Raw genomic sequence first — 23819 nt, forward strand, 5'->3', positions numbered from 1 at the left:
CACACTAGACCTGTGCGGCAAGGCATCAATGAGGTCGGCAACGGTGAAACCGCCGTCAACCTGAAGGGAGAGATAGCGCTCATCGCGCACTATCTTCTGCAACCCAGTGAGCATAGTACCGAGGTACCGCGCCGACTGGTGGTGTGTGGGGTCCAGAGTGGCCAGTGCGTTCTCTAGATTCCTGAAGTAAACACCCCAGAAGGGGGCGCTTGCGGGGGTGGGTGACTCGGGTGAGCGCATGTCTTGATCATCACCTGCCTTAGCCGGCGGAGTGCCAGCTGCAAGCGAGGTGGAGGGGGCAGGAGAGGGTGGCTGGGGCCGTTTACCAAGAGTAGAAGTGGTCTGCGCAGGGTCCAGACTACTTCCGGGGAGGTCGAAGAGTTCACCCCCATCGGCATCCCAATCAGTGTTGGGCGCGGGGATGATAGAATCCGGGCCGAATGGACGGACGTCCAGCGGGCCACCACGAGGAGGGTTCCAAGAGGTGATAGACCCCTTGTGTTGAAGAGTAGCCAGGATGGCCGGAGCTGATCCTGAGTTGGCGAAGAGGAATTGACGCTGATTCTCGTTCAGCTCGTCGAGATTGACATGGTCGGCCCACGAGGGGACCACCGCATCAGACTTAGCCTTGGGACGCTTAGGCTTGGGAGGCATTCAGGATGATAATATTCGCTACTCAAGGTACTTCCACCAAGACTTCCAAAACAGGAAGGTAGTGGTTGTGGTTCAAGGAGCGGATGACTCGGAGAATGACACGTCGGTCTGATTCTGGATTGCATTTGTAAAGTGACTCCGAGCACCTAATACATAGACGGACAGAATGTTTGGTTCTCAAGACACATTTAACATGCCGATCAGCAAGCTAAAAGCGCCACTATTCGCTCCTAATGTCGGGATAGAAAGCCCAGGATCCTCGGTTTTCGACCTCCCAATTCAGCCCATTCTTCCTCCCCATGTCACGGCTCATCCGCATCCAACAGCTCAAGACCGTGTCTCCGGTCAACCTGGCACACCTTTGGCGCAAACGAACGAGGCTTCTTTCCTAGTTATCTCGGGGGGAACTGGAGGAAACGCTATCTGCTCTGCCTTTGGAAATGCTTGTTATGTTCTCCCCGTTTCTGATGATGGAGGCTCTTCAAGCGAAATTATACGCGTGCTTGGTGGACCTTCAGTTGGTGCGCAGTGTGTCGTATATGGAAGGAGGGTTCACTGAATGTTGGAATACATATAGGGGATATCCGTTCCAGGCTGGTTCGCCTCATTCCATCGGACCCTCCTTCACCACCGTTGGAAGCAATTCAACGTCTGCTCTCATATCGTCTTCCGGCGGATTATGGATCCAAAGGGGCTAGAGAGGAATGGAGGGACATTGTGGAAGGACGCAGCGTGCTTTGGTCTGGTATTCCAGATGACAGGAAAGAGACCATTAGAGGTGGGCAATACCGTTCCTTCCCAAACTGGTCTTTTCGTACATATCAGTGTCACTCATCTCCAGAAAAGGATTCTTGGTTTACTTTGAGAGCGAGCTGCTGAGACGTGCTCACAAGAACTTTGACTTTAGAAACGGAAGGTATAGCTACTCTACCATCCTCTCGCTGCTTTTGGTACGGAACTCACCATTAGCCGTTCGCAGCATCGGAAATTACTTTATTGCAGCGGCACAAAATTTCTTCAGATCCCTTCCCTCGGCGATTTTTCTATTTTCTTCAATAACAAATAGTCAGGTAATGTGATTTTACTTGTACGAGACTACGAGTTACCACAAATTTCTCAAACATCTCTCTACAGGCAACTATTCTTCCTGTGATTGTGACTAACCATACAGTTACTATTGCCGCCGAGCTGGTAAGTAAATCTTACGTTTCTGGTCGAGATCGAATAATCAACAAGTGCTCAAGTTAAACGGAACACGTCTTGTTGGACAGTGTGAAATATCACACCCAGTACCGCAGGATACAGCGGCCTTTACATCTAATGACCCGCTCTCTCCCATTGAAGGCTTAGGAGAAAGCATAGCACCCAAGAGCAATGTCATGTTCGGAAAAGATTCAGAATCAAAGTACGAGCATCTGTCAGCGCCGATCACGAGTGAGTAGCTGGATTCTGAAATCGTAATATTGGTATTCAAAGGCGGGGCAATTGTAGGACTGTACTACATCAATGCTTACGGGATGGAAATCCATCCATCGCCCAACGCGGCCTACCTCGCAAATCTTGGTGAGCGGGACGTACTGATATATTCATGTGGGTCCTTGTGGACCAGGTGAGTATTCTTTACCTGCGACAGCTCACTGGCATGTTTATTGAAACTGTGTTTCAGTATCATTCCGTGCCTCGCTCTTCGAGGTGTTGCTGATGGTATTGCTCGTTCACCCAGACTGCAGGCAAAGATTCTGCTTTGTGAGTAAATCAGACTCGGAAAATTCGTATTGACATCCGTACCGTTAGTAAATTCGGAGAACGATAGGGAAACCGAAGGGTATACGGCCGTGGATTATATACTGTCAGAGCTTTTCAAACCGCTTGATGTCACTTGACCATGCTGACCCGCAGATAGCGCCATTGGAAAGACATTGAACTCCAATTATCAAGCTGCTCCGTATGGACTTGGAAACGCCAGCACAACCTATCCGATCTCGGCTTTCGTCACACACCTGGTTTATTTGTCCGCAGGAAGTGTTCGCGTTGATGTGAATCACATAACGGTGAGTAACGGGGTTGATGGAGGTTGTGGCACGTTCCAACAAACTATTTTCAGTCGCTGGGTGTGAGATGCATAAAGGTTGAACGGGAAAGAGGCGGTTCTGAAGACATCCCACGGTTTCGGGCCAGAGAAGTCGAAAGTGCGGTGGATGATATTCTGCGAGAGCTGAAGGCGGCATGATGGTACTATTTTAAGGGTTGTTTCAGTTTCCCACGCGAGGGTGAATCGCACTGAGTGATTGGAGAGTTCGGGTCTTCGCTGTAGCATGAACACTCGACTCCTGTCTCCCCCTTACCTCCCTCTGTCTCCCACCCCCTCCTCCCCTGAATCATGACCAGTCTTCGTATAAACCAACACCATCATGTTCATATAGATACCAGCAGTCTCCGTTCATGTGCGCGGCTGCTCGCCAATGCCACTTCTTTGGCTAACCCTTTTCAGTCGATCAACTCAAACGGCACTCCGTAACTCAGAATGAGCTTTCGGATTGGTGTCGTGCTAACAACCGACCACTTGTTACTTTAACAACACCTAGCCCCCCAGAGGAGGTGCGCATCGAGCGGGATCGTCAACCTCTACCCCCCGTAGCTCTTGCCCGCCAGGCCGATCCCTCGAATGCGGCCCAACCTATTCGAGCACCGGGCATATATCTCGACGATTCGGATGCCGACGCAGATGATGAAAGTCCACCATCGCCCGCCACTAGTTTCACCGACGAATTTTCCGAAAATGATACTGGCAATCATGGGTGTTTGGCAGTAAATCCCACCGTCGGACACCAGACCACCGATCCTGCTGAAGTCATTGCACCTTCCCTCACCCGATCTACAAGAATTAGATTTCGCTCCCGTGTGCGTATCACCTCTGGGCTACATCATCATCGGCGTTCTGCTGCAGGTTCTTCCACTACTGGCTCGCGGAATAGAGAAAATATTATTCATTTGACCAATGATGACAACGGACGCGTCGCTATCACCCCTTCCTCGTCGTTGTCTGGTTCCCCTTCTTCCTCCATTTCCGCGCCACTACGGTCAAGAACAGACGATGAAGCAGGTACACCAGGATGGGGGCCGTTAGGTCAGCGCGTGAGTATGTTCGCAAGGAAAAACCGGAGAAACAAGCCAGTGGATTGCCGATTTTGGGCCGACGGTTTACCAGACCCACCCGGACAGATTGGAGGAACCGAAACCACCCCCCTGTTGAAGCCTTCCTATAGGGTAAAATCTCGACTCTCACAGCAATATCACAGGAAAGGGAGGCGTCAGTACGACGATGATTATTTCTCTTCTCCCCAGAGAACTCTGTATCCAGAAGAAGTGGATGAGATTTTCGGCAAGTGGCCAGTTAGGCTGCTGAATTACCGAGTAACTGTCACTCTCGACTTCGCCTAAAATCTTAACTTACCATTTTGTAGTGGTGGTGGTGGTTTGCCGAAGCAGTCATTTGTTGCCGATGCCTCGACGAAACAGACGATGAATTTAGTTAAGTGTCTTTATGATATTTGCCACTCGTCTCCGATCAAGTTGTAACCGGCCCTTTTTTTGTTACTTATACACTATCATGGTTTTTTTTTTTCAAAGGGATTTATTATATGTCGTACATTAGCATCTAATAATGGCAAATACGGTCGCTGGTATATTGCGAGTCTAAATCTACATCTATTGGGTTGCGGGAGGTAAAACCATGGTCGGGGGTAAGGTGGTAATTGGCGGTAAGAGGCTCGCAGCGGTCTTGCGGGCGTTTTGAATGAGAAGTTGGTCCATAACCACGATCGCAGCCATGGCTTCAACGATGGGAACGGCACGAGGAACAACACAAGGATCATGGCGACCACGAGCTGCCAGCGTACCTGGCTCACCATCATACTGAGCGGTACTCTGGGGCTGGGAGATAGTCGCGGGTGACTTGAAAGCAATACTAAAGGAGTGCACGCTTTGTGGACAGTTCGACTTAAGAAGAAGACTAAGACGCACCGGAAGTAAATGTCTTCAGAGTTGGTGATACCACCCTGGACACCTCCACTCCAGTTGGTTTTTGTACCGAGTGTTCCGTCCTCACGAACGACGAAGGGATCGTTGTGTTTGCTTCCTGGAACCTCAGTCCCTCGGAAACCGGAACCGATCTCAAAGGCCTTGGTGGCGGGGATCGAGAGCATAGCATGGCCTAGTTTAGCTTCGAACTTGTCGAAAGTGGGTTCGCCAAGGCCCCCAGGAACATTGCGAATAACACAAGTGACGGTACCACCAATCGAATCTTGAGCATCTTTGGCGCGGATGATACGCTAAATCGCCATGAGGCACTGATAACCTTAGACTTTTAATAGACTAACCTGAACCATGCGCTCGGCGGTTTCTAGATGAGGGCACCTAGTAGTATGCTTATCGACATCTTCTCGTGTGACGGTGGAAATCAATTTGAGAAATTCCGGAGAGACTGGGTCCGGTGCATCGTCACTGTCGTCGTCAGCAGTCGTAGTCTGGGGTATTTGAATCTTGCCGACAGAGGAGACGAAAGCAACGATCTCAATCCCGAAGGCTTGTTTCAGGTACCTCTCGGCGATAGCGCCCGCGGCCACACGACCTTTTAATTAAAATTTTTTAGCAAACATGCCAGAGGTTAATATGGAAATCATACCGATGGTCTCGCGAGCACTGCTGCGACCGCCACCACTGCTGGCCTTGATGCCGTACTTTTGGAGATAAGTATAATCAGCATGGCTCGGACGGGGATAGAAGTCGGTTTCAGAGTAGTCATGTGGGCGGTGATCCTCGTTCTTTACGAGGAGACCAATGGGTGTGCCGAGAGTGACACCATGCTCGACGCCAGATTGGATATGGACGAGGTCCTTCTCATTCCGCTGTGTGGCACGACTGTTAATTAAGAAAAAAATATGGAGAGATAACTTGTACTGACAGGAGTCGTGAGGTTACTCTGGCCGGGTCTTCGACGGCTGAGTTGCGTTTGGATGTCAGTATCACTGAGCTCGAGACCCTGGAAATTTTACGGTAGTCAGAAAACGAACAACAGATAAACACTACAGGGTGACGCACAGGCGGGCAGCCGTCGATGATCGCACCGACGGAGGCACAGTGGCTCTCGCCGTAGGTGGTGACACGGAAAAGGGTACCGTAAGTAGACATGGTTGGAAGAGATACGAGAAGGGAGGTGATTAAGGACTTTATATGGGAGGTCAACAGCGGTCGAGACGGACTTATTTTGGTGTTGATAAGATCTTTACTTGACATTATTACATTATTACCTGCCTCTCCTTCCTTTTCTGCTCTCTTGACCATCTCCATGGCTTCTGCTTCTGCTGCAGCCTCCTCCGGCTCTCGTTCCCGTTACCAGACACGTAAAAAGCCCAACGATGATGCCGCTTATATGGCGCCTCCCAGTGCCACAGCCGGCACAAAGAGGCAAGCCACCGACAAGGCTGATGGAGAACCGCGAGTAAAGCGGAAACGCGTAGACCCGATAACAGCCACGGCGTCGGGTACCGGGAAAAAGGATGGCGAAGAGCAGCGGCGGAGTTCAATGGTAAGCCACTCTCCAAGAATCCCAGGTCCTGAACCAACACTCTGCACTTCAGGTCGAATTTTCCAAAATGCCTCTCTCATTCCTCCATTCCTACATGACCCAATATGATATTGTTCCAGATGTGTGGCCGTCACCCCTCACCGCGGAAGACCCACCACCGCCCATCAGCCTTTTCCATCCCCATCGACACTCGCCACGGGTCCTCAGTCCACCCGCACACACCACGCCCGCCAACAGACCACGTCGCGAATCAAAGGAACAAAGCAGACGCCGGAGCTCTCGTTTGCTCGAGGAAGAAAACAGAAGCCGCACTCCTATTTTGGCCGATGTAGACGAGGTCCAAACCGTCTTGGCCTGCATCGTCGAAAGACATTTCAGGGAGATGCCTCCTATCAACGGGAGGGACGAGGTGGATACTCTTGCATCATTCATGTGCGCCATTGAAAAGTCGAAGGGGTTGCGTATCAAACGTTGAAAGTAGCCGTGCCTTGCATGTTCCAATTATCCAATTGTAACTTTTATTCTTATGCATTATTACTTAGTGTACGGCTCTGTCGCATACAGGCGAATGGTGCCGTTCAACGACGTCAACTTGTTGCAGGGTGCAACACATATCTCAGGTTGGGCCTCTGTTAACCAAAAATATAGGCCTTCGAAGTTCGCACCGGGTTAATTTCCACAGTATGCGAAACTCTATTTCAATGTAGCCTTCAACTTTTGCAGTCACCGCCGATCAACTTGATCGAAAAGCCCCCCGGAAGTAAAGTGACAATATCAAGTTCATTCAGCATTGACAGTTTATATACTATTTTCAAACGTTCACCCACCATTCCCGGACTCTTCTTGAGCCGACAAAGCACACCACTTATTAAACCACCGCATGGCGCTCATGGTTAAATGGCGATTCTACCTGTCACTGCACTACTAAACTCGGTCATGCTTAATCTAAAAGAAGATCGCTAAACTTCTCCATCGGCCAATTCTTTTACCGAAGTATGCGTACCAGACCTTATCGATATGCCCAAGACTGCAGAAGTCTTACTTCAGGTTTTCATCGGTTCAATTTAACCGGAACATCCACTGGCTGAGCATGCGGGCTTCAAGCTCGACCAGAAACACCACCTTTTTAGCAGTGCACAAAAGCAATGACCGTGACGACATCGGGCTCTAAACCATAATGGCGCCGAGCCGAGAACATTATGGAATCGCTGACAATACGGAAAGTTTTAAGTTTCAGGTTATGCAATGATACTGGAATATACCTTCTTCATGAGCGCGTCCGAGGTTAAAGGGCTAAGACCTGAATTTTGTTTCGTGGTTGTGGACGATGGACACGGCCATCACTTAAAGAAGCAACTCGACCATGTTGCTCTGCTGATTGAGATCCAAGATTCAGAGATGATATTTATATCAATTCGGCAACCAGGAGAGACTACCTGGCAACGGGAGAAATAAGCGTGTGGCGCATAAGTGTACAGATAATGATCATGAGGCAACAGGAATGAAAAAAATGAACCCGGGTAGGCTGGTGGGATTACCAAAGTCAGAAATCGAACTAAGTTTATGGGCACAAGAAATTAAACGGAGGAGTCTATGATATGAATATGGGCAGATTGAGTTCGAGAAAGGAGCAATTAAGCGTTTACAATCGTGAAAAATCTGCGTGTTTGTGGTCGTGTAGATTTCTGTGCATCCCTCGGTCTTTGGCTTCTCAAATGGCCATGCTGAACTGGCTGCAACGTAGGATTGGGTTCCGAGAAAAGCGTTGTAGGAGCATGGCTAGTTGGAGGCAAAGTAGGAATTTGCGCCTCCCTAATAGTGCGATCGCGCCAGGACATAACAAACGCCCACCGACTCTTCGGCTGTGTTTCCGGAAGTTCTTCACTTAAGGGAGGCCAAGACTGAGGTCGTCCTCCCACAGTCATGCCTATCGGAACGAAATCTTTGACGTTTTCTCCCCGTGGCCTTGAGCGACCAACTATGAAGAGTGAGCGATTGAATGAAACACTCCGTTTGCTTGTGTTGAAGCCCAAGTACCGGGTAAGCCATCCCCAGACGGAAGGCTGCTCCGTTTTTGGCGTTGAGGTATGCCATCTTTCTGTCTTGACTCTCGAAGGTGAATCGAGTCTCCTTTTTCGCGTCGCATACAGTCGGTATAACAGGTATGCGAGGATGATGGTGAAGAGAATGCATATTGCGACCAGTGCACCAGTCAGAGCTTTGACTTTCGAGGAATCTGTACCGAGGGAGGAAGCGGATCCAGATTGCTTATCTACAACCGTGCTTTGGATATATTTGACATCCGTGCTTTAGATATGTTTGAACTTGACAAAGTATTGGACAAGGAGGTGAACTCACGAGAAGGTAATATAGTCCAAAATCATCAGGTATTTTTTTCCGTCAGGGGATCCGTTTTGAATGGAGAGTGTGTGATTGCCCATGGTCATGGTATTATTCATGTAGACAGGAATGTCATAGGCGTAACCATCTCCTTCGAGTGCTTCGGGTTTGAATTCGTAGACCCACTGCTCATCTAAGAAAAAGGTCATATGGCTTTGAACGCTGTGAGTTTGGGTGAGCCAGCAAGGTCTTGTACGGCTTTGTTTCTCAGGCGACACGCACCTATCGTCATTGAAGAACGGGAGAATGCAGTGAACAGATACGGCATTGCCTGGGAAACACAGTAAGGAAGGCGCGATGCAAAAAGTTCAAAGTACTTGTTTACCGATGAAACTTATCGATACCCTCGGAGGTGGGTTGGTTTTATGTAGGACAGCCTGGTGTGTAGCTCAGTCTGCGTCGCAATTACGCGCGATGGTGGTTAAGGCCTACATTAGCTCTATACAAATTGCTCTTCCAAGTGCCTGTACAAACATGTTAAGTGACGTGTGCGCTGACAGGCAAGTATGACGCACCACGATTTGCTTTGGAAGGATCGAGAACAGAAGGACAACCGGTGCAACTTTCATTGTACTGCCATTGAGAATCCGGGGTGTAAACCAACTGGGCGCCAGTCAGAGTGTCCGGAATCTGATCGTCGACCGTTACTTGGGTGAGTTTGGAGCTACTCAGATGAAATGAAGCCACTAGAATAAATACGAACGGCCCAAGGGAAAGCATCTAGTAAGGAGCGGCAGATTAGGAGGAAACAAAGCTCCAAAAGCACGGAGTATCACAAGCGGGAATAGCGTTCATACATACTTATGCAAAAAGATGTATCACATCTTGATATGTTCTCACCAAAAAAATTGTAGAACGAGTGCAACCATGACCACCGTTTGGGCCTGTGTAAATATCAAGTAAATATCAGCATCTGATACAGAGAACTTGTAATACCCTGTCACGCGACAAGCCGAGTTAGCCATTCTCCCCGCCCACACGACGCCATCTCTGGCAGCATCAAGCTTCAAGGCTGTGAACGCCATGTCCTCGGAAGACATTGCACAAGAGATTCGCTCCTCCCTCCCCGGAACCGAAGATATTATTATCCAATACCTCGCCGGTTATCTAGTGGACGATGCTGGCGAGGAAGAGGACGTACTTCAAATTGCGCGCGAAATCCTCCGTTCCGTGGCAGGAGACCGTGACAATGCTCTCGAAAGGCTCATGCTTAAACTTGGAGATCTTCTGGAGGAGCAACTCAATGCTCGCATCAAGAACAAGGCCCGCCCCAAACTCCAGAAACTGGATAAAGTGATGGACATGAGCAAGACGCAGATGTCAAATACTATTGCTTTATCTGAAGGGGTAGACCTAGAGTCAATCAATAAGGGAAAGTGTGTAGCAATCCTGATTCCGAATGATATCCCATCTCAGAAGAAATAAGGGCATCTCGTGTCGATGTAAAGAAACTCGAGAAGCAGGAAGCCAAGCTTAGGGTTAAATTTCCTGCTTTTCGTAAACTAGTCAACACGAGTAATGTATTCTTTTCAGGCAAAAATCGAAAAACGTGCTCGAAGGGATCTTTACGAAGGTTCCAAACTCCTCGACCAGCACCGGAAACAGGTTTGTCGAGTTATCAGCAACCACAAATCGATGGTCTCACTGCAGCTATGTTCCGTAGCAATCATACGAAGAGATGTTCATGAAGGCAAGTGCTGTGGGTTATCCAAGAGCCAATGGTTAATGAGATTGTTGCCAGGTCAACCCGCTTGAAGCCAGTGCAAACTCGAAAAACAAATCCAAAGACATACATCTCCCTTCTATCGATGTCAATTTCGGTTCTAATAAAATACTGTGAGTGTCACATAAAGAGAGCAGATTGATCAGCCTTTCACCGATATCAGTTCTGGTGCTTCTCTGACCCTTGCACATGGACGTCGTTATGGGTTGATCGGTCGAAACGGTAAAAGATTTGTAACCTATCAGAGCTTTCTACATATCTGATATGACAATAGGTGTTGGAAAATCAACCCTTCTACGGCACATCGCAATGCGAGAGGTTCCGATTCCTCCACACATCACTATTCTATTTGTTGAACAAGAAGTGAGCATGTCCGTGCACCATGCATCAATTTGGGGTCTCACAGAACTCGTTTCAGGTCATAGGTGATGATACAACCGCCATTGATTCCGTGCTAAAAGCAGATGTCTGGCGCGACCATCTCTTGAAGGAACAGGCGTCTATGGATGCCAAACTTGCCGAACTTGAGTCTGCTGGCGATGAGAAGCGGTTTGAAGATGAAAGGGAAGAAATATCTTCAAGGTTGCAAGAGGTTCATTCGAGGTTGACCGAGATGGACGCTGCAAGTGGGCCTTCCCGTGCTGCAGCACTTCTTGCAGGTAAAGTTGTATCCTCCTCTGCGAGGTATTAGAGTCCAACGTGCTGCAGGTCTCGGTTTTAATGAAGCTGACCAAAGTCGCCCCACGAAATCATTCAGTGGTGGTTGGCGGTGAGTTATATTTATTGTGTCGGATTAAATCTCGTATCGATGATGGTTTCAGGATGCGGCTGGCGCTCGCACGAGCTCTCTTCGTAAAGGTAGACTCGGACTTGTTATTTAGATTGCCAAGATGTTTCTCACCTTCAATGACAGCCGTCGCTGCTTCTGCTGGATGAGCCGTCTAACCATAGTCTGTATCCAGGCGATTTTTTTCTGATGGCAGAACTCAATGTTGCAAAATAGTTGATCTCAATGCTCTTGCCTGGTTGGAGGACTATTTACAAACGTGGTCAGGCACCCTCCTCGTAGTGTGAGTGTTCATCGCATCAGCACATAATCAACTATTGATTCTATCCATAGGTCTCACGATCGAGCATTCTTGTACGTTGTTAATTTTTTTCAAGTATAGTGGTTCAATGAACGTTTGTAGAGATGCAGTGGCAACTGATATCGTCCATCAACATTCAGGTCGTCTAGACTATTACAAGGGGTATGAATCACTACATGCTCTCCCGCTAAAGCTCATGTGCGCTCTTAGGAATTTCACTCAATTCTATTCAACGAAATCTGAGCGTGATCGCAATTTGCGCAAGGAGTACGAGGCTCAAATGGAGTACCGCAAGCACTTGCAGGCGTTCATCGATCGATGGCGATATAACGCCAATCGAGGTATCTTTACAGTTCTCTCCTGTTGTCTAACGGGCCATGATTGACATCCTTCTAGCTGCCCAAGCACAGTCGAAAATTAAGATCCTAGAAAAGGTACTGAATTCTCCGTCCCTGTATAAAAAGAACTTCGAGTGTTCATGCCAGCACCTTTTTTCACTTTTATAGTTACCAGATCTTCAGCCTCCTGAACAGGAGGAAGCGGAAACATTCAAGTAAGCGTTACATCACGAATAGTAGTAGTGGGTTCCCGTCACTGATGTTTGCCATACAGATTCCCCGAGACTGACAAAATATCCCCACCGCTTCTTCAGATGAATGAAGTAACCTTTGGTTATAGTATTGAGAAACTGATCCTCCAACGAGTCAACTTCGACATCGATTTTGATTCTCGTATCGCTATCGTTGGTGCGAACGGAGCTGGAAAATCTACTTTGTTCGTCGACATTTCCCGTGGTTTATCAAAATCTAAAATTGAAGTAGGATCAAAATCTTGACCGGTGAATTGGCACCATTGTCAGGTCATGTCACTCGAAATGGTCGACTACGCGTGTAAGATAATATGTTTTTATTGATTGATGATCCGTCAGAAAATAGTTACGTCGGCTCTGCAGCGGTTACTTCGCCCAGCACCATGTCGACACATTGATTCCGAACATGTCGCCGGTGCAATTTCTTACTTCCAAGTTCCCAGGTCGGACTGAACAAGAATATCGTTCTCATCTGGGTAATTTCCAGATCAGTGGTATGACTGGGTAAGTCAACTTTCGTATTGTGTGAGCTAAAGATGAGGCTAATTTGGTCGCAGATTGCAACCCATCGGAACACTTTCCGGTGGTCAAAAGTCTCGTGTAGCATTCGCTCTCTTATCACTACAACGTCCTCATGTCTTGTTGCTTGATGAGGTCTGTGCATTGGCAGCATACAGCCGTCTTCATTGTCGTCCCTGACCAAAGAATTTTTTCCTCAGCCGACTAATCATCTAGATATAGAGGTGTCTAAATCTTTAATCTCTCGTGCTTCGAATTGACCGATATCTATTTCAGGGTCTCGATGCGCTCATGAGTGCGATCCAAAAGTGGAACGGTGGTGTAATCATTATTTCACACGATGAACGTTTCATAACGACGGTAGGGAGTCAGGTACGATCCGGATCTAATCACTAGTACCCGTCCCCATGTATCTGATCAATTTACAGCTGTGGGTCTGCGGAAACCAAACAGTCACTAAGTTCAAGGGTGACGTTCAAGCCTACAAAGTAAATTCCGAATCAATTGCATTTCCTGATGTTTCCTTATTCAATTCTAATAGAACCTCATCGTCAACAACATCAAGGCCAAACCGTGATAGGAATCCCGTTCCATACCTGTTACTAAGTAGAATATTTCGAGTTTGATACTGTTGGCGGATACGATGGGGAAAAACATCAAGACTGTGCTGTTACTCTTTGTCCGCATACATTTCCATGGTCTCTATCTCGTTGATTTTTGAAGTGAATGCCGCTAACTTGCCAGGTGATTCGCGAATTGCCACCGTCGACCGAGCATCGGATCACGTGACTTTAATAGACGCGATACGCGCGAGTCACGCTTCTTCGCAGATCCGTGTTCGTTCTAACCTTGACTCAACCTTGACTCGACTATCCGCCTGGCGTTCAGTTCTGGCAAGCTTCCAGAGTGCTGAACGTAGTGACGAATCAACATGAGTTCGGAAGGTGAAAACTTCAATTTTGAGGATCTATCTGGCTCCGACTTTGAGGAAGACTACGCCCCTGCGAAGAAGGTAGGAGTTGAATGTTTGCATACAGTGTGTCTCTAAATACTTCAAAAGAGGACCGTGGCCAAGCAAAAAGCTGCCCCAAAGGCCGCGAAACCCAAGGCCTCCACCAGCAAGGCTGTGACCAAACCAAAGACCATTAAGAAGGTATTAGTCGAACACGACGAAAATGCAGATGATTTGGACGCGGACGAGGATATTTCTGACGCGGACGCGTCTTCCAAGAAATCAGGCATGTCTAAGAAGAAGACAGTATCTGAAACCTATACCAAAGTGTGTGATCCAAATTCGTTGTCGTATCCAACCTCAAGATACACAATACATATAGCTTTCGCAACATGAGCATATCTTGAAACGCCCTGATTCATACATTGGAAGTATCGAGACGATTACTCAACCGATGTGGACATACGATGCCGGCAGCAAACGAATGGTGCAACGCGATGTCAAATATGTGCCAGGTTTCTTGAAGATTGTGGACGAAATTCTTGTCAATGCTGCTGACAACAAGGTGCGGATTCCTCTTTTGAAGGTGAATTTTTTTCTTTTCGTACTCAAATTCGAGAATTAGATCAACGACACCAGCATGGATACCATCAAAGTCAACATTGACGTCGAGGAAAACACAATTTCAGTGTACAACAATGGTCGCGGAATTCCCGTCGAGATTCACTCCAAAGAAAAAATATATATTCCTGAACTCATTTTCGGACATCTCCTGTCCTCTTCCAACTACGACGATGATGAGAAAAAACTCACCGGTGGTCGTAACGGTTACGGAGCCAAACTTGCCAACATCTATTCTCACGAATTTACGGTGGAAACTGCAGACAAGAATACGGACCAGAAATACAAACAGATATGGACAGAGAATATGACAAATTGTGGTAAAGCAAAGATTACAAAAAACTCCAAGGGCGAGGAGTGGACCAGGATCACGTTCAAACCGGATTTGCAGCGGTTTGGGATGGATAGTATAGACGAGGATACTGCCAGTCTCTTACGCAAGCGCGTTTACGACGTGGCTGGTACAGTCAGGGACGTTAAGGTTTACCTCAACGACGAGCGCCTGAAAATCAAAAACTTCAAGCAATATGTCGAAATGTATGTGGATTCTGTGCAAGCGGAGGCGGCGGAGGCCAGTGGCGGGGCAGCCCAACCCAAGAGTCAGGTCATTTATGAGCGCCTCAGTGAGCGTTGGGAGATCGCATTTACGGTTTCAGATGGATCCTTCCAGCATGTCGCCTTTGCAAACTCAATATCAACAATCAAGGGCGGCACCCATGTTAATTATATCGCGGACCATCTCTCCAAGCACATCATGACGGCCGTGAGCAAGAAGAACAAGGGTGCTCCTGTCAAACCATTTCAAATTCGCAATCACATGTGGTTGTTTGTCAATGCTCTGATTGAAAATCCCATGTTCGATGGCCAGACGAAGGAGACGCTGACGCTACCTTCGTCGAAGTTCGGAAGTAAACCCACAATCAAGGAAGACTTTATCAAGAAAGGTAAGAAACATATTATCCCTGTATTTGGATATTCACTGACGTTTTAATAGTCCTGAAAACCGCTATAGTCGACAATGTTCTGCACTGGGCTAAGGCTAAGGCAGATCAACAGATCAAGAAAACGGACGGGAGCAAGCGAAACCGGTCAGTATCTCATCTCTCCTTCAGCGCAATTAAAGCTCATTAATTGTGTCCAGCCTCGTTGGATTGACTAAACTTTCTGATGCCAACAATGCGGGTACACGCCTCGCGAAGGATTGCACTCTGATTTTGACAGAAGGTGACTCGGCCAAAGCACTTGCTGTTGCTGGGCTAGGTGTTGTTGGGCGTGATTATTTCGGTGTTTTCCCACTTCGCGGAAAGCTTTTGAATGTACGGGAAGCGAAACATGATCAGATCATGAAGAATGAGGAGATTCAAAATATCAAAAAAATTCTTGGCCTGCAACATAATAAGGATTACTCTGATGTCTCGAGCCTTCGTTATGGACGCCTCATGATAATGGCCGATCAAGTAAGTGCCTCTTCAGGTGACCTTACAGATATTTCATATTTTGTGTAGGATCATGATGGTTCACACATTAAAGGCCTACTCATCAATTTTTTTGATCATTTTTACCCCTCGCTTCTGAAGTTACCTGAGTTTCTTGTTGAATTCGTTACTCCCATCGTGCGGGTAGGTGTGTCATATCATTAATGTGACATAGTGAGAATCAACACCCTTCTTAGATCATCAAAGGAAAGCACAGGCGGGATTTCTTCACTCTACCTGAATATGAAAAATGGTTACTTGAAGCACCGGATGCGCATAAATGGGAGTCGAAATACTACAAGGTTAGTGATCTCTGAGACTTCTGAGTAAAGTATTAACATTATAGTAGGGTCTTGGAACAAGCAACGATGCAGATGCCAGGGACTACTTCAGTCATATGGCGAAACACATGATTCCTTTCGCGCCAACACAAAATGGTGACAGAGATCTCATTGATCTTGCCTTCAGTAAGAAGAAAGCAGATGATCGAAAGGAATGGTTACGCCAGTTCAGAGTGCGTAAAAATGGCCTCTTTATTCATTTATAAAGGCTCAGAGTCCTCGCATTATTTAGCCAGGCACTTTTTTGGACCATAATCTTGAAGAAATCCCATATTCTGAGTTCATCAACAAGGAACTCATTTGCTTTTCGATGGCAGACAATATCCGTTCCATCCCTTGCGTTGCTGATGGCCTGAAACCTGGTCAACGTAAAGTCATATGGTCTTGTTTCAAGCGTAAGCTCAAGAAGGAAATCAAGGTACGAGTAGTTTTACCTTTCTGGATGGTGACTTAACCTTTCATCTTCTAGGTTGCACAACTCGTTGGATATATCTCAGAACACGCCGCATACCACCATGGCGAGGCTTCACTTGCACAGACCATTATCAACTTGGCGCAAGATTTTGTGGGAAGTAACAACGTCAATCTCCTCTCGCCCAACGGTCAGTACGGTACTCGTGACCAGGGAGGGAAGGACCATGCCTCGCCCAGGTATATCTTTACAGAGCCAAAAGCAATGACGAGGGTCGTGTATCACCCAGATGATGACCCGTTGTTGAAAGGTCAGAGGGAGGATAACCAATGGATTGAACCAGAATTCTATCTGCCTGTCATTCCTCTCGTCTTATGCAATGGTGCTGAGGGTATTGGCACCGGTGAGTATTTGATATCATGGTTGTAATATTCAGCGATTCAACAATCTTAGGCTGGAGTACGAACATCCCTTGCTTTAATCCGGCTGTCATTGTTGAAAACATTCGTCGTCTCATGAACGGCGAGGAACAAGTCGCAATGAAGCCCTGGTGGCGAGGGTTTAAAGGCGAGATTATAGCGACGGCGAAGCATAAGTATGATGTCCACGGGGTCATTCACAAGTTGGACGATACGACGGTTGAGATTACAGAGCTACCAATCCATAGATGGACACAAAATTACAAGGCAGATTTGGAGGCTATGATAGCTGGCGGTGAGAACAAGGAAGGGGTCATCAAGGTTTGTGTTTTCGTAAGGTAATCTTGTTGGTTCAACTGATACTGGTTGCAGGACTACAAAGAGCATCATGACAATGCTAATGTTCATTTCGTGATCAGTATGTCAGCCAAGGATTTGGAAAAGGCCGAGGAGCAGGGCCTTCGAGAATTCTTCAAACTCACGTCAAAATTGACAACAAGCAATATGATTTGCTTCGACTTCGAGGGCAAGATCAAGAGGTATGAGTCACCGGAACAGATCATAGAGGATTTCTACCCTGTTCGACTGGCATATTATCAAAAACGCAAGGTAAACAAAGATTTATTCCGCTCGTCGTGAGCAGCTGTAACTGAGTCCATATATAGGATTACCTGGCCGGAGAATTGCAAGATTCCCTCGACAAACTTAACAACCAAGCTCGTTTTGTAAAGATGATAGTGGACAAGAAACTCGTCGTATCCGGTCGCCGCAAAGCTGATATTGTAGCAGATCTAAGGAAGCTTGACTTCAAACCGATCCCCAAAGTATCAAAAGCCAAGAGTACGCAGCAAGAAGAAAATGACGAAGACGAGGAGCAAGAGGAAGCTGGCGCGGATAGTGATTTTGACTATATGCTTGGAATGGCTATCTGGAGCTTGACCAAAGAAAAAATCGACAGGTTATTACAACAAGCTGGGGACAAGGAGGCTGAGCTGCTTATACTGCTTGAGAAAACACCGATTGACTTGTGGAACAAAGACCTTGACGACTTCTTGGTTGAGTGGGAGGTACGTTTCGGCGTGAGGTTCTGAATTTGTTAACTGAGCAAAGGTTTCATAGAACGACTGCCAGGACTGGGAGACTAGGAAATTTGCCAAGGGCGGCAAGGGAAAAAAGAAGCAAACAAAGCTGAAGACAAGGAAGTCAATTGGTGGGGGTGGGGGTAATGACGACTCGGATGACGACTTTAGACCGGTCAAGGCTCCGGCAAGGAAAAAAGCAGATGACGAGGCAAAGAAACCGCGGGCTAGGAAGGTTATCGCTGCGGCAAAAGAATTGTTCAAGGACTCGGGTTCCGACAAGGATACTGATCCGAAGATGAGTGAGGGCAATGAAGATCTAGATTACGCCGATTTCAACGGGAGTGGACACTCTAAAGCCAGCAGTAACGGGAGAGGGAAAGCAAATGGAAAGAAAAAGGAAAAGGCTTTTGAAGTAGATGAGGATAGTGAAGAAGAAATAATCAAGCCGGCAAAATCGAAGCCACGGACTAAAGCAATCACGACCGCCTCTGCACCAGAGAAGGGAGATGACGTCGAAATGGAGCGTGCAAAGGGGAAGTCCAAGGCTCGGGGTCAGGCAAAGGCGATTGAAACGCTTGAACTTGAAAGTGATGACGACTTCATCATGACGAAGACAGTAGTGGCAAAATCCAAAGGCAAGCGTAAAAGGTATATTTTCTTTTTCACGCCCATTTTCGATAGTGATCTCACCGTGATTTCCTCAGCCATGATGATGATGAAGATGATAATTCGCCAGCTGCAAAGAAGAAGAAAACAGACATAACCGACTTCTTTGGCAAGAAGGCAGACGCCCGGGCGAAAAAAACTGCAGGAGCTGTGCAACCTCGGAAAGTGTCGAAGAGCATGAAGCCAGCCTCACCGATGGCTAAAGCGAAAAGGGCAAATGGGACAAAGAAGAAGATCGTGATAGATTCGGACGAGGAGGGAGACGGTGATGATGCGGAGTTTGATGATCTGCCAAAGCCACCGGCCCGCAATGCGCCTGGGCGTGGGGCGGCATCGAAGAGCAAGTATGTGGAGCTGAGCTCGGAAGAGGATGGAGACGACAGCATGTTTGTAGACGAGTAGTGTACTGTATGGGTAATTTATTGGGTCTAGACCGGTGACGTCAGTGGCTGTTGCCGAGGGGTGCTGAGCCAATGAGGCGTTGTGATCTGCTCGACTTGGCTCTTCCGTCGTCGGTCCATGGATTTTTTCAGCGCTGTGGCAGATCCGTCCCAGCCCCTCATCCACAACGACCGCCCGCTTGACTCGGCAAATGACTCTTTTGCGGAGGCCATCGCCTCTCGTTTTGGTTCTGGCGCCCTTCTCACTACCCGCCTCAACCCCGTCTCCCTTGCCCCACCCTTCCGCCTCCCGCGCTCCCCAAAGACCACCATGTCCCTAGCTCCCCCACCCCTGCCTCGTGCCGCCCCTTCTATGCCTCAGGACTCGCCCCAGCTCGCCATCAAGTTCACGACAATCGCCGTCAGTGCACTGGGTCGCTGGACTGACGATCCAACTGCTCTCATCCTTGATATCCGACCTCATGCTGCCTATTCGGCCGCTCGCATTCCCCGCGCAGTCTCCCTATCTGTTCCTTCAACCCTCCTGAAGCGCCCGTTGTTTTCTCTCTCCCGCCTTGCAGATATGCTCCCTTCCGCTAATGCACGTGCTCGCTTCTCTACATGGCGCTCCGCTTCCCGCATTCTTGTTTATGATGCAGACTCATCCACTATACTGGAATCCTCCAATATCTATGGCCTTCTTCGCAAGCTGAAAAACGACGGCTTTCAGGGTGATCTTGCTTGGCTCAAAGGTGGCTTCCAGGTGGTCTGGCGTGAAAGTCGTGATATCATTGATGCTCACCCGCCCACTCCCGATGCTGAAAACGATGACGATGACGATGAAGAAGGCAAATCTTTTCTGTCGTCTCAAACTCCCAACGTTTTGCGAACGCGCCACCTACCCATGTCGGCTTTCTCGTTCTCGTCGACCACTGTATCCAGCTCTCCCTCCGTCAATCCTACTAGTTCTAAGCGAGGCCCATCATCTCGCGGGTCCACCTTTCCAAAATTACCCACTCCATCTCTAAATAAATCGCTACCCGCATATAATCCATTTTTTGATGCAGTGCGGCAGAATATCGAGCTATCCCAGGGAATTACTGAACGCATACCTCTTCGTCTTTCACGGCGTGTTCGCCATCGCATCCATGATCTTCCTTTTCCCTGGCTTCGAGAGATCGCGCGACGTGCTGCGAAGCTCGGCCCGCATTCCCGTTCCGTCATTGATTCATCCCCTTCCGCTTCTGAAGAGTCTGAAGATGATGAAAATATCACCTCCGCTAACGTCGAAGAGGGCAAGGAGGCGCTTGCCATGCAGTTCTATAAAATTGAACTTGCCGAGCAGCGTCGCCTTATGGGCATCATGGAGTATCATGCCAAGGAGACTACGATCGTCACCACTGATATGAACTCTGCACCCGATTCGTCCGGTTTTGCTTACAGTATCACGGCAGGTGTAGAAAAGGGCGCAAAGAATAGGTTGGTTCCTTGCCACCTTCATCAATTAAGCTTTTAGGTTCATTTGTTGGATCAATTCAGGTACCGTAACATTTGGCCCTTCGAACACGCCCGTGTCAAATTGCATCAGACCCATGAAGCGGACGACGACTACGTGAATGCGTCTTATGTACAGCCCATGGTGACCAATAAGCGATACATTGCTACTCAAGGCCCCCTCCCTGCGACCTTCACCGACTTCTGGACGTGAGTGGCACCCTCTCTCCGTACGTTTATCCGCACTGACGTATCATCGATAGTCTTTGTTGGGAACAAAATGTCCATGTCATTGCAATGCTCACTAAGGAGATTGAAAACTCTATGGTCAAGTGTGGCTCCTATTGGACAGATACTGTATATGGTCCTCTTCGATTGCGACTAGTCTCTGCGACGAGTTCTTCACTCCCGGCAGAAGAATCCAGTCCGTTTTGCCTCAGCCCTCACCGTCATTTTACCTTTACTTCGTCGACCCGAATACCCCAACAGAGCTCACAATCTCCGTCTCATCATACCCACAGGAACGAAATTGTGCGGCGAGTCTTCGAGCTAACGCACACAAGTTATCCCAACGTCCCCCCTCGTAGAATTGTTCATTTGCAATATCTTGACTGGCCCGATATGAATGTTCCTGACGACCCTCGCGGTCTCCTTGAGCTAGTAAAAGAGGTAAATGCGGCGGTGAAAGAAACCGAAAACGTACATGAAATGGAGTTCACTGCTCCCATCGGCCAAGGTAACGGACGGTCGATACCAGCATCATTCGTAGGAATTGAGGAATCGACGGGTATTGCGAAGCAAGCAATGGGGAGAAATCGCCCAGTGCTACTCCATTGCAGTGCAGGTGTAGGGCGAACCGGCGGGTTTATTATCGTCGATGCCGTATTAGATGCAATGCGACGGGAGTTTAAGAAGCAGGAAATGCCAGACGAGGATGTTATGGAGGTCGATGAGCCCCCTGCTGCGCCCATCGTACTGTCTTCAGAACCAGCAGGAAACCGTGATTTTAGTTCAGAACATAATCCAGCTATGGAGGCGGCCTCTGTTACTATCGATGCAGGAAGTAGATTCAGAATACCAGATTCAGATCATGGACTTATAGTTCGCGCTCCTATCGTTCCTACACCTTCCTCCGACGGCACAGGACCTGATGCATCAGGTAGCGAGAGGAAAGTCTCCTCGAGTGAGCGGGCGTCCCGGGCTTTGACGTATACCGCGAAGACGAGGCAATGGGCCGAGAACGTGCTGTGTGCCGACGGTGCTGCCATCAGTGCGTTAGGTACAAATCAACAGCCAAGGATTTCCGAGTCGGAATCGAACGTACACTTGTCATCTAAAATGTCTCTATCCACGCTACCTTCTGATGAATCAAGTTCATCAAGCCTTTCACAATTCAACCCCTTTTTCTCCAGTGGCAATACTCTTGCAAATCTATCCGCTGGCTTTTGTCTCCCCCCGTCCTCCTCCTCGGCTACGTCAATATCCGCTGACACTTACACTCAACATTCTCCCCATAAACCCGTCTTGGACCATGGTCTTCGGTCGAGGAACAGTGACCCTGTTACTGCCGCAACTCCAACTGATTGTATTTCGGGCAAATCCCACCCCCAACCATTCGTCCATCCAAGGATTTACTCTGACTACGGTTCAGAAACATGTCCAAGATTTAAGGGAGAGCCGAGTGGAAGCAAGACTCAGCCTGAAACACTGGCTTCAATGGAAGAGTTGGCAAGTGATGCCCAGAAACGGTCGCCTTCCCCCTTGGCTTCTTTGCCAGTTCTCTCCCAGGGCAAATCTGCACCCTCTTCCCGGCTTGGCCCTCCGTCATATAATGGCGGCGTCTCCAGTGATGCTGAGCCTCCTCCATCGAGATCAGCTTCACCTTCTGCAGACGAGGGCAGCGTAGCTAGTCAAGTCTCATCCTACCATTCATACCTGAAGTATCATCATTATCGCCCTATACACGCCCAATCCTTCGCAGTAAACGGGGATAAAGCGGACAAGGAAAAACCTCTGAATACGGGTGTCTGTGGTGTGACACCCGAACGGCCTGGCTCGCCGGCAAATTCACGTTCTGCGCCATATCGTTTTGGCTCTGACCCGACCTCCGTTGTCGAGTGTAGAAAACCGCGATTGCTGCATGAAGCAACGACGCCGATAGAATTGAATTCTCTTGAGGAGCCAATCTATGATATTGTTCAAGATATGAGGGAGCAGAGGATGAGCTTGTGTCAGAGTTTGCGGCAGTATATATATGTGCATGCCGTGATCCTTGAGGGAGCGTTGATGATTGTGGATGAAGAGAGAGAGCTGAGGAGAAAGGAAAAGCAAGGCGTGATTCGACCGGAGGAGTCAGAAATGGAAGTGGAGGGATATTGGAAGGCTGGAAACTCTAGGATGACAGTGGCGGGAAGTGGAGGCAGCGATTTCATCGACTGTTCGCCTGAAGGAAGTGGAATTGAGCAATACTCTTTCCATTTTTCAAACATGGTGGTAGAAAACAAGAGTGACGATGATTCTATCGCTAGGCCTGAGAGTAGCGATGAGAAAGCGATGGATGTGTATTGTTCGCCATGGCAAAACAACACGACAAGACATGCGTCTGCATCAGCTGTTCCTTCGCCTCAACGACCTCGCCATCCTGGAGGTGGCACCAGGTTTGGGAGCAGAGACAAGAGCCCTATTGACGGCTTCAGAAATGGGACTGGTTTACAATCTCTCGATGATGATAGTGAGATGCCCAGAAGGTCAAATGGTAAGAGAAAACAACCGATTGGGGAGCCAGGTGAAGTTGTACGAAGAAAGCGTGCGCAGAATGAGAGCTCATCGAGGGAGAGGGAACGGGAAAGGGAAAGGGAAAGAGGTTTGGAGAGAGGACTGAGCAATAGTAGCCATTCATGCAGCAGAGATGGCTCACTCGACCTCTTGACATCTGAAGTGGTCGGATAACAATTGATTTGGATACTAATCATTCAAGTGCTGGTCTCGCTTGTCGACAGAGAGGCAAATGGAAAAGATGGAATTTATCATATTCATTCGTGGACTCGTTTTTGGTTCGCTCGGGAATAATCCTTGACTTCTTTCATGTTACCTTGTCGTCTTGTTAACGGATCCGATTATTATTTTTCTAGCTCGACGCAGCTATGATACTGTCTAGTTTTCGGCATGATGGCATGATCGGATATCTGATGTTCTGTCAACGCGGTCCATACACCTGTAACTTTATTGGACGATGTAACAATGACGATTGGATGTTATGATTACAAAATCTAGTAGGCCGTCTACAATCTGATAATGAATACGAAGCGGCATCTTCGACCCGATAAGCCCGATGCCTACAGATTGCCCCTCGAGTCCCCTTTCCATTACATGATACGGATGACCGAGAAATAGGAAGCTCGACGTGTTTGCCTTGTT

The 23819-nt window shown here is 48.1% G+C and overlaps 8 protein-coding genes across 8 annotated transcripts; 5 read left to right on the plus strand and 3 right to left on the minus strand.

The window, feature by feature from the left end:
• Positions 1 to 847: 847 nt before the first annotated feature.
• On the plus strand, positions 848 to 2884 carry AGABI2DRAFT_62456 (hypothetical protein; the record flags this gene model as incomplete). Its single annotated transcript, XM_006454465.1, has 11 exons — positions 848 to 1175; positions 1232 to 1432; positions 1501 to 1570; positions 1634 to 1724; positions 1789 to 1845; positions 1899 to 2088; positions 2146 to 2263; positions 2321 to 2400; positions 2449 to 2503; positions 2558 to 2705; positions 2759 to 2884. 11 exons carry the CDS (start codon positions 848 to 850, stop codon positions 2882 to 2884), a joined length of 1464 nt encoding a protein of 487 aa, XP_006454528.1.
• An 87-nt stretch (positions 2885 to 2971) lies between these two features.
• On the minus strand, positions 2972 to 4207 carry AGABI2DRAFT_133211 (hypothetical protein). The gene is made up of 2 exons (XM_006454466.1): positions 3146 to 4207; positions 2972 to 3098 (listed from the first exon to the last, which is right to left on the minus strand). The coding sequence occupies exon 1, from the start codon at positions 3448 to 3450 to the stop codon at positions 3280 to 3282; it is 171 nt and encodes a 56-aa protein (XP_006454529.1). The 5' UTR covers positions 3451 to 4207; the 3' UTR covers positions 2972 to 3098; positions 3146 to 3279.
• A 34-nt stretch (positions 4208 to 4241) lies between these two features.
• AGABI2DRAFT_189785 (hypothetical protein) lies at positions 4242 to 5893 on the minus strand. Its single transcript, XM_006454467.1, has 6 exons — positions 5755 to 5893; positions 5618 to 5695; positions 5339 to 5561; positions 5034 to 5284; positions 4678 to 4985; positions 4242 to 4621 (listed from the first exon to the last, which is right to left on the minus strand). Exons 1-6 carry the CDS (start codon positions 5842 to 5844, stop codon positions 4363 to 4365), a joined length of 1209 nt encoding a protein of 402 aa, XP_006454530.1. The 5' UTR covers positions 5845 to 5893; the 3' UTR covers positions 4242 to 4362.
• A 55-nt stretch (positions 5894 to 5948) lies between these two features.
• AGABI2DRAFT_189786 (hypothetical protein) lies at positions 5949 to 7030 on the plus strand. Its single transcript, XM_006454468.1, has 3 exons — positions 5949 to 6241; positions 6294 to 6718; positions 6784 to 7030. Exons 1-2 carry the CDS (start codon positions 6002 to 6004, stop codon positions 6714 to 6716), a joined length of 663 nt encoding a protein of 220 aa, XP_006454531.1. The 5' UTR covers positions 5949 to 6001; the 3' UTR covers positions 6717 to 6718; positions 6784 to 7030.
• An 845-nt stretch (positions 7031 to 7875) lies between these two features.
• On the minus strand, positions 7876 to 9361 carry AGABI2DRAFT_114278 (hypothetical protein; the record flags this gene model as incomplete). The annotated part of the gene is made up of 6 exons (XM_006454469.1): positions 7876 to 8548; positions 8600 to 8803; positions 8864 to 8912; positions 8967 to 9018; positions 9074 to 9105; positions 9157 to 9361. 6 exons carry the CDS (start codon positions 9359 to 9361, stop codon positions 7876 to 7878), a joined length of 1215 nt encoding a protein of 404 aa, XP_006454532.1.
• Positions 9362 to 9617: 256 nt separating this feature from the next.
• Positions 9618 to 13400, plus strand: AGABI2DRAFT_214710 (hypothetical protein). Its single transcript, XM_006454470.1, has 25 exons — positions 9618 to 10017; positions 10068 to 10119; positions 10175 to 10246; positions 10305 to 10340; positions 10383 to 10477; positions 10528 to 10586; positions 10639 to 10727; positions 10783 to 11023; positions 11073 to 11133; positions 11186 to 11222; positions 11278 to 11314; positions 11368 to 11434; positions 11485 to 11505; positions 11555 to 11614; positions 11663 to 11793; positions 11849 to 11886; positions 11959 to 12005; positions 12065 to 12226; positions 12274 to 12342; positions 12405 to 12545; positions 12599 to 12695; positions 12761 to 12784; positions 12837 to 12932; positions 12989 to 13048; positions 13102 to 13400. The coding sequence occupies exons 1-25, from the start codon at positions 9665 to 9667 to the stop codon at positions 13135 to 13137; spliced, it is 2181 nt and encodes a 726-aa protein (XP_006454533.1). The 5' UTR covers positions 9618 to 9664; the 3' UTR covers positions 13138 to 13400.
• Positions 13401 to 13491: 91 nt separating this feature from the next.
• AGABI2DRAFT_197775 (hypothetical protein) lies at positions 13492 to 18982 on the plus strand (the record flags this gene model as incomplete). Its single annotated transcript, XM_006454471.1, has 16 exons — positions 13492 to 13578; positions 13621 to 13839; positions 13895 to 14077; positions 14138 to 15077; positions 15128 to 15221; positions 15275 to 15590; positions 15639 to 15752; positions 15806 to 15910; positions 15958 to 16122; positions 16182 to 16367; positions 16419 to 16764; positions 16815 to 17101; positions 17153 to 17389; positions 17446 to 17847; positions 17900 to 18510; positions 18567 to 18982. 16 exons carry the CDS (start codon positions 13492 to 13494, stop codon positions 18928 to 18930), a joined length of 4656 nt encoding a protein of 1551 aa, XP_006454534.1. The 3' UTR covers positions 18931 to 18982.
• Positions 18983 to 19047: 65 nt separating this feature from the next.
• AGABI2DRAFT_114281 (hypothetical protein) lies at positions 19048 to 23351 on the plus strand (the record flags this gene model as incomplete). Its single annotated transcript, XM_006454472.1, has 3 exons — positions 19048 to 20387; positions 20448 to 20612; positions 20666 to 23351. 3 exons carry the CDS (start codon positions 19048 to 19050, stop codon positions 23349 to 23351), a joined length of 4191 nt encoding a protein of 1396 aa, XP_006454535.1.
• Between the last annotated feature and the right edge of the window lie 468 nt (positions 23352 to 23819).

Source organism: Agaricus bisporus, assembly GCF_000300575.1.
Source record: "Agaricus bisporus var. bisporus H97 unplaced genomic scaffold AGABI2scaffold_1, whole genome shotgun sequence".
NCBI classification, from domain to species: domain Eukaryota; kingdom Fungi; phylum Basidiomycota; class Agaricomycetes; order Agaricales; family Agaricaceae; genus Agaricus; species Agaricus bisporus.

Coding starts and splice junctions, on each gene's coding strand:
- AGABI2DRAFT_189786 (XM_006454468.1), top strand. CDS start 6,002: ATGGCTTCTGCTTCTGCTGCAGCCTCCTCCGGCTCTCGTTCCCGTTAC. Junction 6,242..6,293: donor AGCAGCGGCGGAGTTCAATG/GTAAGCCACTCT, acceptor TCTGCACTTCAG/GTCGAATTTTCCAAAATGCC.
- AGABI2DRAFT_189785 (XM_006454467.1), bottom strand. CDS start 5,844: ATGTCTACTTACGGTACCCTTTTCCGTGTCACCACCTACGGCGAGAGC. Junction 5,696..5,754: donor TCATCGACGGCTGCCCGCCT/GTGCGTCACCCT, acceptor TAAAATTTCCAG/GGTCTCGAGCTCAGTGATAC. Junction 4,622..4,677: donor TCTGAAGACATTTACTTCCG/GTGCGTCTTAGT, acceptor GCACTCCTTTAG/TATTGCTTTCAAGTCACCCG.
- AGABI2DRAFT_133211 (XM_006454466.1), bottom strand. CDS start 3,450: ATGATTGCCAGTATCATTTTCGGAAAATTCGTCGGTGAAACTAGTGGC.
- AGABI2DRAFT_214710 (XM_006454470.1), top strand. CDS start 9,665: ATGTCCTCGGAAGACATTGCACAAGAGATTCGCTCCTCCCTCCCCGGA. Junction 12,546..12,598: donor CAGATCAGTGGTATGACTGG/GTAAGTCAACTT, acceptor ATTTGGTCGCAG/ATTGCAACCCATCGGAACAC. Junction 12,933..12,988: donor TAACGACGGTAGGGAGTCAG/GTACGATCCGGA, acceptor ATCAATTTACAG/CTGTGGGTCTGCGGAAACCA.